Source organism: Heterodontus francisci, chromosome 24 (assembly GCF_036365525.1).
Source record: "Heterodontus francisci isolate sHetFra1 chromosome 24, sHetFra1.hap1, whole genome shotgun sequence".
In the NCBI taxonomy this organism is placed as follows: Eukaryota; Metazoa; Chordata; class Chondrichthyes; order Heterodontiformes; family Heterodontidae; genus Heterodontus; species Heterodontus francisci.
The window spans coordinates 77,185,119-77,197,424 of NC_090394.1; the positions used below are offsets into that span (position 1 = coordinate 77,185,119).

The following is a 12,306-nucleotide window of genomic DNA, read 5'->3' on the forward strand; positions in this document are numbered from 1 at the left end:
TTCAAGAGTTCACCTACCTAGGCTCAACTATCACCAGTAACCTGTCTCTTGATGCAGAATTAAACAAGCGCATGGGAAAGGCTTCCTCTGCTATGTCCAGACTGGCCAAGAGAGTGTGGGAAAATGGCGCACTGACACAGAACACAAAAGTCCAAGTGTATCAAGCCTGTGTCCTCAGTACCTTGCTCTACGGCAGCGAGGCCTGGACAACGTATGTCAGCCAAGAGCGACGTCTCAATTCATTCCATCTTCGCTGCCTCCGGAAAATCCTTGCATCAGGTGGCAGGACCGTATCTCCAACACAGAAGTCCTCGAGGCGGCCAACATCCCCAGCATATGCACCCTACTAAGCCAGCGGCGCCTGAGATGGCTTGGCCATGTGAGCCACATGGAAGATGGCAGGATCCCCAAAGACACATTGTACAGCGAGCTCGTCACTGGTACCAGACCCACCAGCCGTCCATGTCTCCGCTTTAAAGACGTCTGCAAACGCGACATGAAGTCCTGTGACATTGATCACAAGTCGTGTGAGTCAGTTGCCAGCGATCGCCAGAGCTGGCGGGCAGCCATAAAGGCGGGGCTAAAGTGTGGCGAGTCGAAGAGACTTACCAGTTGGCAGGAAAAAAGACAGAAGTGCAAGGGGAGAGCCAACTGTGTAACAGACCCGACAAACAATTTTATCTGTAGCACCTGTGGAAGAGTCTGTCACTCTAGAATTGGCCTTTATAGCCACTCCAGACACTGCTTCACAAACCACTGACCATCTCCAGGCGCTTACCCATTGTCTCTCGAGGCCAAAGAGAATACAGAAGAGGCTTGTTCCCCTCGAGCACAGAAGATTAAGGCAGATCTAATGGAAGTGTTGAAGATAATTGAAAGATTTGATATGGTAGGTCAAGAAAAACTATTTTTTCTGGTAGGGACGACTAGAACATGGCAAAATAACCTTAAAATTCCATCTGGGCCAGTCAGGAACACTTGCTCACGCAAAGGAGAGTGAAAATCTGCAACTTTTCCCCAAAATCTATTGAGTCTGTATGCGGATCAAGAGAACATTTCAGAATGGAGATTGATAAGAGTTTTCTTGGGAAAGAGGATTACAGGATCCATGGTGGGAAGATGGAGTTAAGGTACAGATCAACTGTCACCTAATTGAACAGCAGAACATGCCTGAGCAGCTGAATGGCCCCTTCCTGTTCCGGTGAGTGGTTGACTCGCTGTTTTGGAGTAGATACAAAGAACAGACAGTCAAACCAACTATTGGAGGCTGTGGAACTGTAGCCCCCGCAATAGTCAGTGTCTGGAACTGTACCCCAGTGAGAGTCAGTGTGAGTGGAACTGTACCCCAGTGAGAGTCAGTGTCTGTGTAACTGTACCCCAGTGAGAGTCAGTGTGTGTGGAACTGTACCCCAGTGAGAGTCAGTGCGTGTGCAACTGTACCCCAGTGAGAGTCAGTGCGTGTGCAACTGTACCCCAGTGAGAGTCAGTGTGAGTGGAACTGTACCCCAGTGAGAGTCAGTGTCTGTGTAACTGTACCCCAGTGAGAGTCAGTGCGTGTGGAACTGTACCCCAGTGAGAGTCAGTGTGAGTGGAACTGTACCCCAGTGAGAGTCAGTGTGAGTGGAACTGTACCCCAGTGAGAGTCAGTGTGTGTGCAGCTGTACACCAGTGAGAGTCAGTGTGTGTGGAACTGTACCCCAGTGAGAGTCAGTGTGAGTGGAAGTGTACCCCAGTGAGAGTCAGTGTCTGTGTAACTGTACCCCAGTGAGAGTCAGTGTGTGTGGAACTGTACCCCAGTGAGAGTCAGTGTGTGTGGATCTGTACCCCAGTGAGAGTCGGTATGTGTGTGGAACTGTACCCCAGTGAGAGTCAGTGTGAGTGGAACTGTCCCCAGTGAGAGTCAGTGTGTGTGGAACTGTACCCCAGTGAGAGTCAGTGTGTGTGTGGAACTGTACCCCAGTGAGAGTCAGTGTGTGTGGAACTGTACCCCAGTGAGAGTCAGTGTGTGTGGAACTGTACCGCAGTGAGAGTCAGTGTGTGTGGAAGTGTACCCCAGTGAGAGTCAGTGGCTGTGTAACTGTACCCCAGTGAGAGTCAATGTGAATGGAACTGTACCCCAGTGAAAGTCAGTGTGAGTGGAACTGTACCCCAGTGAGAGTCAGTGTGAGTGGAAGTGTACCCCAGTGAGAGTCAGTGTCTGTGTAACTGTACCCCAGTGAGAGTCAGTGTGAGTGGAACTGTACCCCAGTGAGAGTCAGTGTGTGTGTGGAACTGTACCCCAGTGAGAGTCAGTGTGAGTGGAACTGTACCCCAGTGAGAGTCAGTATGTGTGTGGAACTGTACCCCAGTGAGAGTCAGTGCGTGTGCAACTGTACCCCAGTGAGAGTCAGTGCGTGTGGAACTGTACCCCAGTGAGAGTCAGTGTGAGTGGAACTGTACCCCAGTGAGAGTCAGTGTCTGTGTAACTGTACCCCAGTGAGAGTCAGTGCGTGTGGAACTGTACCGCAGTGAGAGTCAGTGTGAGTGGAACTGTACCCCAGTGAGAGTCAGTGTGAGTGGAACTGTACCCCAGTGAGAGTCAGTGTGTGTGCAGCTGTACACCAGTGAGAGTCAGTGTGTGTGGAACTGTACCCCAGTGAGAGTCAGTGTGAGTGGAAGTGTACCCCAGTGAGAGTCAGTGTCTGTGTAACTGTACCCCAGTGAGAGTCAGTGTGTGTGGAACTGTACCCCAGTGAGAGTCAGTGTGTGTGGATCTGTACCCCAGTGAGAGTCGGTATGTGTGTGGAACTGTACCCCAGTGAGAGTCAGTGTGAGTGGAACTGTCCCCAGTGAGAGTCAGTGTGTGTGGAACTGTACCCCAGTGAGAGTCAGTGTGTGTGTGGAACTGTACCCCAGTGAGAGTCAGTGTGTGTGGAACTGTACCCCAGTGAGAGTCAGTGTGTGTGGAACTGTACCGCAGTGAGAGTCAGTGTGTGTGGAAGTGTACCCCAGTGAGAGTCAGTGGCTGTGTAACTGTACCCCAGTGAGAGTCAATGTGAATGGAACTGTACCCCAGTGAAAGTCAGTGTGAGTGGAACTGTACCCCAGTGAGAGTCAGTGTGAGTGGAAGTGTACCCCAGTGAGAGTCAGTGTCTGTGTAACTGTACCCCAGTGAGAGTCAGTGTGAGTGGAACTGTACCCCAGTGAGAGTCAGTGTGTGTGTGGAACTGTACCCCAGTGAGAGTCAGTGTGAGTGGAACTGTACCCCAGTGAGAGTCAGTATGTGTGTGGAACTGTACCCCAGTGAGAGTCAGTATGTGTGTGGAACTGTACCCCAGTGAGAGTCAATGTGAATGGAACTGTACCCCAGTGAGAGTCAGTGTGAGTGGAACTGTACCCCAGTGAGAGTCAGTTTCTGTGTAACTGTACCCCAGTGAGAGTCAGCGTGTGTGGAACTGTACCGCAGTGAGAGTCAGTGTGTGTGGAAGTGTACCCCAGTGAGAGTCAATGTGTGTGGAAGTGTACCCCAGTGAGAGTCAGTGGCTGTGTAACTGTACCCCAGTGAGAGTCAGTGTGTGTGTGGAACTGTACCCCAGTGAGAGTCAGTGTGAGTGGAACTGTACCCCAGTGAGAGTCAGTGTGTGTGGAACTGTACCCTAGTGAGAGTCAGTGTGTGTGTGGAACTGTACCCCAGTGAGAGTCAATGTGAATGGAACTGTACCCCAGTGAGAGTCAGTGTGAGTGGAACTGTACCCCAGTGAGAGTCAGTGTCTGTGTAACTGTACCCCAGTGAGAGTCAGTGTGTGTGGAACTGTACCCCAGTGAGAGTCAGTGTGTGTGGAAGTGTACCCCAGTGAGAGTCAGTGTCTGTGTAACTGTACCCCAGTGAGAGTCAGTGTGAGTGGAACTGTACCCCAGTGAGTGTCCGTGTGTGTGGAATTGTACCCCAGTGAGAGTCAGTGTGTGTGTGGAACTGTACCCCAGTGAGAGTCAGTGTGAGTGGAACTGTACCCCAGTGAGAGTCAATGTGTGTGGAACTGTCCCCAGTGCGAGTCAGTGTGTGTGGAACTGTACCCCAGTGAGAGTCAGTGTGTGTGGAACTGTACCCCAGTGCGAGACAGTGTGTGTGGAAGTGTACCCCAGTGAGAGTCAGTGTCTGTGTAACTGTACCCCAGTGAGAGTCAGTGTGAGTGGAACTGTACCCCAGTGAGAGTCAGTGTGTGTGGAAGTGTACCCCAGTGAGAGTCAGTGTGAGTGGAACTGTACCCCAGTGAGAGTCAGTGTGTGTGGAACTGTACCCCAGTGCGAGACAGTGTGTGTGGAAGTGTACCCCAGTGAGAGTCAGTGTCTGTGTAACTGTACTCCAGTGAGAGTCAGTGTGAGTGGAACTGTACCCCAGTGAGAGTCAGTGTCTGTGTAACTGTACCCCAGTGAGAGTCAGTGTGAGTGGAACTGTACCCCAGTGAGAGTCAGTGTGTGTGCAACTGTACCCTAGTGAGAGTCAGTGTGTGTGGAACTGTCCCCAGTGAGAGTCAGTGTGTGTGGAACTCTCCCCAGTGAGAGTCAGTGTGTGTGGAACTCTCCCCAGTGAGAGTCAGTGTGTGTGGAACTGTACCCCAGTGAGAGTCAGTGTGTGTGGAACTCTCCCCAGTGAGAGTCAGTGTGTGTGGAACTGTACCCCAGTGCGAGACAGTGTGTGTGGAAGTGTACCCCAGTGAGAGTCAGTGTCTGTGTAACTGTACCCCAGTGAGAGTCAGTGTGAGTGGAACTGTACCCCAGTGAGAGTCAGTGTCTGTGTAACTGTACCCCAGTGAGAGTCAGTGTGTGTGGAACTATACCCCAGTGAGAGTCAGTGTGTGTGGAACTATACCCCAGTGAGAGTCAGTGTGTGTGGAACTGTCCCCAGTGAGAGTCAGTGTGTGTGGAACTCTCCCCAGTGAGAGTCAGTGTGTGTGGAACTGTACCCCAGTGAAAGTCAGTGTGTGTGGAACTCTCCCCAGTGAGAGTCAGTGTGTGTGGAACTGTACTCCAGTGAGAGTCAGTGTGTGTGGAACTGTCCCCAGTGAGAGTCAGTGTGTGTGGAACTGTCCCCAGTGAGAGTCAGTGTGTGTGGAACTCTCCCCAGTGAGAGTCAGTGTGTGTGGAACTGTACCCCAGTGAGAGTCAGTGTGTGTGGAACTGTCCCCAGTGAGAGTCAGTGTGTGTGGAACTCTCCCCAGTGAGAGTCAGTGTGTGTGGAACTGTACCCCAGTGAGAGTCAGCGTGTGTGGAACTCTCCCCAGTGAGAGTCAGTGTGTGTGGAACTGTACTCCAGTGAGAGTCAGTGTGTGTGGAACTGTCCCCAGTGAGAGTCAGTGTGTGTGCAACTGTACCCCAGAAATAGACAGAACATTCGCAAGAAGAGAGAGAATATTGGACAAGTAATAAACTGCATTAAATACAGAAAGATTTCCTTTGATACATTAATCAGATCGCATTTGAATTACTCAGTGACGGAATAGGGCACCGTTTATTTGAATATATGTTAATGAATGTAAATACATGATTTTGGCAACTCAGGTCAGGACTACTCTTCCTCACCAAGTGGAACCTTTCCCTCCCCCACAAACCTGGGTTGGGCCTCCTGATACCTCCTTCCTCCTCCCTTCTCGGCAGTTCAGTCCCATCACTAATGAGGATTGGCTCCATCAAATGTACTGGGGTCCATGACCTCACTAGCCTCAAAGCAAACTGGAGTCACCCTACTCTGGGAACCTTTCTACCATCGACATATATTTTTATAGTAACAGTACATCTTCTTTGGGCTCCTTATCTTGAGAGACAATGGGTAAGCGCCTGGAGGTGGTCAGTGGTTTGTGAAGCAGCGCCTGGAGTGGCTATAAAGGCCAATTCTAGAGTGACAGACTCTTCCACAGATGCTGCAGAAAAATTTGTTTGTCGGGGCTGTTACACAGTTGGCTCTCCCCTTGCACCTCTCTTTTTTCCTGCCAACTGCTAAGTCTCTTTGACTCGCCACACTTTAGCCCCGCCAGCTCTGGCGAACGCTGGCAACTGACTCCCAGGACTTGTGATCAATGTCACAGGACTTCATGTCGCATTTGCAGACGTCTTTAAAGCGGAGACATGGACGGCCGGTGGGTCTGATACCAGTGACGAGCTCGCTGTACAGGTGTCTTTGGGGATCCTGCCATCTTCCATGCGGCTCACATGGCCAAGCCATCTCAAGCGCCGCTGACTCAGTAGTGTGTATATGCTGGGGATGTTGGCCGTCTCGAGGACTTCTGTGTTGGAGATACGGTCCTGCCACCTGATGCCAAATATTCTCCAGAGGCAGCGAAGATGAAATGAATTGAGACATTGCTCTTGGCTGACGTACGTTGTCCAGGCCTCGCTGCCATAGAGAAAGGTACTGAGGACACAGGCTTGATACACTCGGACTTTTGTGTTCCGTGTCAGTGCACCATTTTCCCACACTCTCTTGGCCAGTCTGGACATAGCAGTGGAAGCCTTTCCCATGCGCTTGTTGATTTCTGCATCGAGACACAGGTTACTGGTGATAGTTGAGCCTAGGTAGGTGAACTCTTGAACCACTTCCAGAGCGTGGTCGCCAATATTGATGGATGGAGCATTTCTGACGTCCTGCCCCATGATGTTCGTTTTCTTGAGGCTGATGGTTAGGCCAAATTCATTGCAGGCAGCCGCAAACCTGTCGATGAGACTCTGCAGACATTCTTCAGTGTGAGATGTTAAAGCAGCATTGTCAGCAAAGAGGAGTTCCCTGATGAGGACTTTCCGTACTTTGGACTTCGCTCTTAGACAGGCAAGGTTGAACCTGCCCCCTGATCTTGTGTGGAGGAAAATTCCTTCTTCTGAAGACTTGAACCCATGTGAAAGCAGCAGGGAGAAAAAAATCCCAAACAGTGTGGGTGTGAGAACACAGCCCTGTTTCACACCACTCAGGATAGGAAAGGGGTCTGATGAGGCGCCGCTATGCTGAATTGTGCCTTTCATATTGTCATGGAATGAGGTGATGATACTTAGTAGCTTTGGTGGACATCCAATCTTTTCTAGTAGTCTGAAGAGACCACTTCTGCTGACGCGGTCAAAGGCTTTGGTGAGATCAATGAAAGCAATGTAGAGGGGCATCTGTTGTTCACGGCATTTCTCCTGTATCTGACGAAGGGAGAACAGCATGTCAACGGTCGATCTCTCTGCACGAAAGCCACACTGTGCCTCAGGGTAGACGCGCTCGGCCAGCTTCTGGAGCCTGTTTAGAGTGACTCGAGCAAAGACTTTCCCCACTATGCTGAGCAGGGAGATTCCACAGTAGTTGTTGCAGTCACCGCGGTCACCTTTGTTTTTATAGAGGGCGATGATATTGGCATCGCGCATGTCCTGGGGTACTGCTCCCTCGTCCCAGCACAGGCATAGCAGTTCATGTAGTGCTGAGAGTATAGCAGGCTTGGCACTCTTGATTATTTCAGGGGTAATGCTGTCCTTCCCAGGGGCTTTTCCGCTGGCTAGAGAATCAATGGCATCACTGAGTTCCGATTTTGTTGGCTGTACGTCCAGCTCATCCATGACTGGTAGAGGCTGGGCTGCATTGAGGGCAGTCTCAGTGACAGCATTCTCCCTGGAGTACAGTTCTAGGTAGTGCTCAACCCAGCGGTCCATTTGTTTGCGTTGGTCAGTGATTGTGTCCCCTGATTTAGATTTGAGGGGGGCGATCTTCTTGATGGTTGGCCCAAGAGCTCTCGTAATGCCATCATACATTCCTCCGATGTTTCCGGTGTCTGAGGCCAGCTGAATATGACTGCATAGGTGTTGCCAGTAGTCATTTGCGCAGCGCCTGGCTGTTCTTTGTGCAGTGCTTCTGGCTGCTTTAAGTGCTACAGATGTTAACTCGCTGGGGGCTTTCTTGTAGTTCAACAGTGCAATGCACTTAGCGGCTATGACAGGTTCCAGCTCTTCATTATGAGATTGAAACCAGTCTGCATTTCTCTTCGCACGTTTGCCATAGGTGGTCAAAGCTGACTCATAGATGGCGTCTCTGATGTGGGCCCACTTGGTCTCAGCATCCCCTGTTGGAGTGTTTTGAAGGGCTGTTACAAGTGAATTTAGAAATTTTTGGAACAGCTGTGGGTGAGAAATTCTGCTCGTGTTGATGCACGGGTGGCCCTTCTGCTTGGAATGATGCAACTTCTTTGGTCTGAGTCTAACCTTGCTGTACACCAGGGAGTGGTCGGTGTCGCAGTCCGCGCTGTGGAAGCTGCGTGTGATTTGAACACTGTTTAAGGAGGCTCGCCTTGTGACGATGAGGTCTAGCTGGTGCCAACGACGCGATCTTGGGTGCCTCCATGAAACCTGGTGACAGGGTTTAGTGTGAAAGAATGAGTTGGTGATGCAGAGGTTATGATAGGTACACAACTCTGTGCATTCTGTGCAATATATTTTGTGCGCCTGCCAGGCCCTTCTTCCCATTTAACTCTGATTGCTGGGACTCAAAGTTCACAGTGTGTGACAGACAACAGTCTACATTACAAAGGAATCACGCATTATCCTCCAGTTTGTATTGATTTAATTTGTTTTGGAGAAGTTGGACAGGCTCCTGAATCCGGGCGATTGAATTCCAAAATCCTTCACTGCTTTTGTGGTTTGAAGTTAAGGATTTTACATCCAGTCTGATCTCGTAGGCACCTGCTGTAGGGAGCTGATGGTCTTGTCCTGTTGTCCTTTGCAGGAAAGGGGGAACTAATATAAAACACTCCTTCTCCTTCAAATAACCCATAATTTGACTTGTTCTGGATGAAAGCTTCCTGAGCTTGAGTGCTGTGCACAAACACTCTGATCTTGCCAGATAAATAAAGTTGACATGCTTGCCTACTTTACTGGTCCTCCACGTGTGTCTCGTATTAATCCAGTCGTGTATTGTCAAGCACCAACATGGGGGGAGGGGAACTGGGCAGCAGTTGAGGTGCCCTGAAGCCCAGGGCAGGGGGGTTTGAATTTTTTTATTGAATGACAATATTTAAGACAGAGATGAGGGTCGTGAGTCTTTGGAATTCTCTTCCTCAAAAGGCAGTGGAAGCAGAGTCTTTGAATATTTTTAAGGCAGAGGTAAATAGATTCTTGATAAGCAAGGGGGTGAAAGGTTATCGGGGGTAGGTGGAAATGTGGAGTCGAGGTTACAATCAAATCAACCATGACCTTATTGAATGGCGGAGCAGGCTCGGGGGGCCGAGTGGCCTTCCCCTGCTCCTTATTCATATGTTTATATGTATGTATGTCCAACAATGTTTGTTGCAAACGTTGTGATGCAATCAGGTTCTCTAGTTGTAATATAGTAGGTGACTTCGTTTACATGGAACTCAGGCCTCAGTGTGGCTCCTGGGTAGATTGGGCACAGGATCTGGTCACTTGGCACCGACAATGGGACAGACCAAGCAGCTCATGTGTTTTGCAGGGCCCAGGCATCTGATTTTCCAAGGTAGTGCCAGCGGGAAGGAGGTTGAACACTCATTTTCACAAGGACAGTGGTGCAGTAATAGCTTAAAGTGAATTACACCATATTAGCGCGGAGTTTACTTGCCAGCTTTAAGAGCTTGTCAACTGTTTACAGAGCAGTAATTTATTTCACTTAGAGCCCAGTTTCCCATAAACAGCAGACTGTTGACTATCAGCTAAAAGGCCAAGATATAGGAAACTGTCCTTGATATTGAACCACAACTTCTACTAATTTTTTTATTTATTCATGGGATGTGGGCTTAACTGTCAAGGTCAGCATTTATTGCCCATCCCTAACTGTCCTTGAGAAGGTTATGGTGAGCTGCCTTCTTCAATACAACTGAGTGTCTTGCTAGGCCATTTCAGAGGGCAGTTAAGAGTCAACCACATTGCTGTGGGTCTGGAGTTACATGTAGGCCAGACCAGGTAAGGACAGCAGATTTCCTTCCCTAAGGGACGTTAGTGAACCCGGATGGGTTTTTAACCACAATCCGGTAGTTTCATGATCACTATTACTGAGACTAGCTTTTTATTTCAGATTTATTTAATTAACTGAATTTAAATTCCCCAGCTGCTGCTGTGGGATTTGAACTCATTAAATTAGTATTTGTGCAGAGAGAGTTGTCTCTTATTTCGTTTTGCAGTTTATTTTTAATTTCACTGATCTAACCATCTCCTGTTAGCATAGACCTAAATAAAAGATAATTGCAGTCTGATGGGCGTATATTACAGTGTACCGATCACATCAATGTCATACACTGCACACTGCCCAACAGAATATTAGCCAGCTCTGTGCTGAACAGTCTCTTGGCCCATTTCATGCTGCTTCTGCCTGGCTTTGTTATAAATTTATCAACCTTTTCTCAGCACCTGACATTTATATGCCATAGGGGACCTGATAACCCCTGAGAGTATTTATCTTTGATTTGTAGTAAACATGCCACAGAAGATCCTCTTCTATTATATTCTACTGTGAGTCTGCAGTGAGCTGGATTCTCAGCGTCTGAATAACAAGATCTGAGTCTGGGGCTTGTACATACGAGCAAGAGACACAAGGGGGTGCACAAACTCACTGAGTCTGGACATGGATTCCGAATCAGAATCATTTCCTGCCTGTGCTCCAGCTGCTTTGCACCAGAGTCTAGGGGAGCTTTGTAAAAGAAAGACCTGCATTTTATGTAGCACCTTTCGTGACATCAGGACATCCCAAAGTGCTTTCAGCCAATTAAGTGCTTTTGAAGTGTGGCAGGGGGGTGGGAACCAGAGCAGTAGGTCAGCAGGTGAAATAACTGAGGGGGAACTAGTAAATAAGGCCAGTAAGACTAAGAGGAAGAGCAGGCAGGGAGATGTTGCTGAGCACAGCGGGACTGGTGGTCTGAAGTGCCTTTGTTTCAATGCGAGAAGTATAACAGGTAAGGCAGATGAACTTAGAGCTTGGATTAGTACTTGGAACTATCATGTTGTTGCTATTACAGAGACTTGGTTGAGGGAAGGACAGGATTGGCAGCTAAATGTTCCGGGATTTAGAAGCTTCAGGCGGGATAGAGGGGAATGTAAAAGGGGTGGGGGAGTTGCATTACTGGTTAAGGAGAATATCACAGCTGTACTGCGGGAGGACACCTCAGAGGGGTCGTGCAGCGAGGCAATATGGGTGGAGCTCAAGAATAGGAAGGGTGCAGTCACGATGTTGGGAGTTTTCTACAGGCCTCCCAACAGCCAGCGGGAGATAGAGGAGCAGATATGTAGACAGATTTTGGAAAGATGTAAAGGTAAAAGGGTTGTGGTGGTGGGTGGTTTTAACTTCCCCTATATTGACTGGTACTCACTTAGTGTTAGGGGCTTGGATGGGGCAGAATTTGTGAGGAACATCCAGGAGGGCTTCTTGAAACAATATGTAGATAGTCCAACTAGGGATGGGGCCATACTGGACCTGGTATTGGGGAATGAGCCCGGCCAGGTGGTCGAAGTTTCAGGAGGGGAGCATTTCAGGAACAGTGACCATAATTCCATAAGTTTTAAGGTACTTGTGGATAAGGATAAGAGTAGTCCTCGGGTGAAGGTGATAAATTGGGGGAAGGCTAATTATAACAATATTAGGCAGGAACTGAAGAATTTAGATTGGAGGCGTCTGTTTGAGGGTAAATCAACATCTGACATGTGGGAGTCCTTCAAACGTCAGTTGATCAGAATCCAGGACCGGCATGTTCCTGTGAGGAAGAAGGATAAGTTTGGCAAGTTTCGGGAACCTTGGATAACGAGGGATATTGTGAGCCTCGTCAAAAAGAAAAAGGAAGCATTCGTAAGGGCTAGAAGGCTATAACAAACAAAGTCCTTGAGGAATATAAAGAAAGTAGGAAGGAACTTAAGCAAGGAGTCAGGAGGGCTAAAAGGGGTCATGAAAAGTCATTGACAAACAGGATTAAGGAGAATCCCAAGGCTTTTTATACGTATATAAAGAGCAAGAGGGTAACCAGGGAAAGGGTTGGCCCACTCAAGGACAGAGGAGGGAATCTGTGTGTGGAGTCAGAGGAAATGGGCGAGGTAAATGAGTACTTTGCATCAGTATTCACCAAAGAGAAGGACTTGGTGGATGATGAGCCTAGGGAAGGGAGTGCAGATAGTCTCAGTCATCTCATTATCAAAAAGGAGGAGGTGTTGGGCGTCTTGCAAAGCATTAAGGTAGATAAGTCCCCAGGGCCTGATGGGATCTACCCTAGAATACTGAGGGAGCCAAGGGAGGAAATTGCTGGGGCCTTGACAGAAATCTTTGTATCCTCATTGGCTACAGGTGAGGTCCCAGAGGACTGGGGAATAGCCAATGTT

At 49.0% G+C, this 12,306-nt stretch overlaps 1 protein-coding gene across 1 annotated transcript in view; it reads left to right on the forward strand.

Moving 5' to 3' along the window:
• Window positions 1-12,306, forward strand: part of LOC137383628 (serine/threonine-protein kinase SBK1-like) — a 37,456-nt gene that overhangs the window by 2,789 nt on the left and 22,361 nt on the right. The window contains exon 4 of the mRNA XM_068056782.1: window positions 771-889. Coding sequence (XP_067912883.1) covers window positions 771-889 — 119 coding nt within the window. The remainder of the gene's footprint in view (window positions 1-770; window positions 890-12,306) is intronic.